This window comes from Penaeus chinensis, chromosome 37 (genome assembly GCF_019202785.1).
Source record: "Penaeus chinensis breed Huanghai No. 1 chromosome 37, ASM1920278v2, whole genome shotgun sequence".
In the NCBI taxonomy this organism is placed as follows: domain Eukaryota; kingdom Metazoa; phylum Arthropoda; class Malacostraca; order Decapoda; family Penaeidae; genus Penaeus; species Penaeus chinensis.
The window spans coordinates 2226472-2228410 of record NC_061855.1 but is presented as its reverse complement, the minus strand read 5'-3'; the positions used below and the strand labels follow the sequence as shown (position 1 = coordinate 2228410).

At 39.6% G+C, this 1939-nt stretch overlaps 1 protein-coding gene across 2 annotated transcripts in view; it reads left to right on the top strand.

Annotated features, from left to right (window-relative positions):
- Nucleotides 1–892, top strand: part of LOC125045486 (PSME3-interacting protein-like) — a 4163-nt gene extending 3271 nt beyond the window's left edge. For both annotated transcript variants that reach the window (XM_047642773.1, XM_047642774.1), the window contains exon 5: nucleotides 415–892. In XM_047642773.1, the coding sequence (XP_047498729.1) occupies nucleotides 415–656 (242 nt within the window). In that variant the 3' untranslated portion in view covers nucleotides 657–892. The remainder of the gene's footprint in view (nucleotides 1–414) is intronic.
- The last annotated feature ends 1047 nt before the right edge of the window (nucleotides 893–1939 follow it).

Genomic DNA, 1939 nt, shown 5'->3' with positions numbered 1-1939 from the left:
TTTCCACCCAATTTTGCATTTCTGTAAGAAATTTCTTCATGCAAATGGCCTGACACTATGGGAATGGTAGAGAACTTCCATTCCCATGTAAACAAAAATGTTTGGTCCCAGGAATCAATGGAGCTTCCTCATATATATTACAATAATTTACATTAATATATTATGGCAAAGAGACAAATGTATCGTAAAAAATTCTTTAGGTTATGTTCACCCAAAATTCTTTTATTATGTTTATAAGTAATAATAGTCTAGTAGTAGAAATCTTCTATACCACAAAATCAAGACTGAAATTAGTCAAATAATCACATTTACAACCATCTACATGTGGGAGGTATTCTACAAGCATGTGATCCATATGGAAATGCAAAACCGGATGTATTGAGAGTAACCTGTGTCTTCATGTGTCTTTTATAGCATCTCCCAAAGAGGATGCTGCCCCCAGTGAGGCCCCACCATCTGTCAAACCATCAGGCATTCAGTGTGTTGCGGTTCTGCCAGGCTTAGGAGTCTACACAGATTCAAGCGACTCTGACAACAACATCGACTCGGACAGCGACGAAGATGAGACAGCAAATGAACTACCTCAACAGCCAAGGGACATCACTGGACGCATCGTGAAACCAGCCTCTCAGTGCAATGGACAGTCAAGTTGTTGATAGTTAACACAGGATGAGAGAGAGACTGCAGTGTATATCAAGTGAACTTCAACTTGCAGTTGTTGTAGGATGTCTTGTGATGAATCACTGTTTAATTTGTGTGAATCTTCATTAATGAATGTAGCTGTTTTATTTTTTCTTGTTTGGGTTGACTGAGGATCTTTGAATTCTGTTCTTCATAATCATTTTATCATTTTGTGAGAAGGAGATATGATAATTAAAATCAGACCACAGTGGCCAACTTTCTCATTCTTCAAGAACTAACCTTTCTATTACATCTCAAACCACGAGTATTACATGTCTGTGAATGCAACGAAAATTAGAAACTGATAATGCGGAGAAGTACTCTAGGATCAATACGTTTCAGCAGTAAAGGTGAGTAAATGTGTATATGTTCTAAACCAGTGGATCTTAACCCATTGGATCCAGATGTTTCACTGCTATCACATGGCCCAAAATATGGGCATTAGGCTCACGTGAGCGGCCACTCTGACAGGTGTGTGCCTTGTAGGCCGGCCGAATACAAACACTCGTGGGCAATGACAAGACTCCCTTTGCAATGTTGTTCTCTTTTTCTGCATAAGTGTTTTTATTTTTCATGTCTATATTTATCATATGATTTACTTTATCCAGATGTTAATATCATCTCTCTAGGTAGTCCATATCAATAAGTAACACTTTGTTATTTGCGTCTTTTTTTAAATTATTATTATGATTATTCATAAGCAATTTATTGTACTACAACCTGCACTGCTGGTCATGGACAGGAATAGGACCCTGAGCATGGAAACAGCTTTCTCCCTGGAGCTGGCACTCTTCCAGTCATGGCTCGTAGACTGTACATTCCGTAGTCATTTATTGTTGGAAATATGCAAAAGCCCCTTCCTAAGCAGGAAATGGGTCCAATGGACCTCCAAGAAATTTGTGCGCTTGTGGCAAGTCATTCCCATCACCCGGCCTTCAGCTGAAATGCTGACGGCAGCAAGTTCGTGTCATCCCAGCCCACAGCCAAAGTTTCCCATGACAGCATGTTCATGTCACCTGCCCCTCAAGCCAAATTTCTTTCTTGACATGATGGCCACATCGTCCAGTTCATTGGTGTTAACTAAATTTTCCAGTTCAGCCAATTCCCCCATTTTAGCTTTGCCCTTCATGTGATTAAGGAGGAGAAGAGGAAGAAGAAGAAGAAGAAGAAGAAGAAGAAGAAGAAGAAGAAGAAGAAGAAGAAGAAGAAGAAGAAGAAGAAGAAGAAGAAGAAGAAGAAGAAGAAGAAGAAGAAGAAG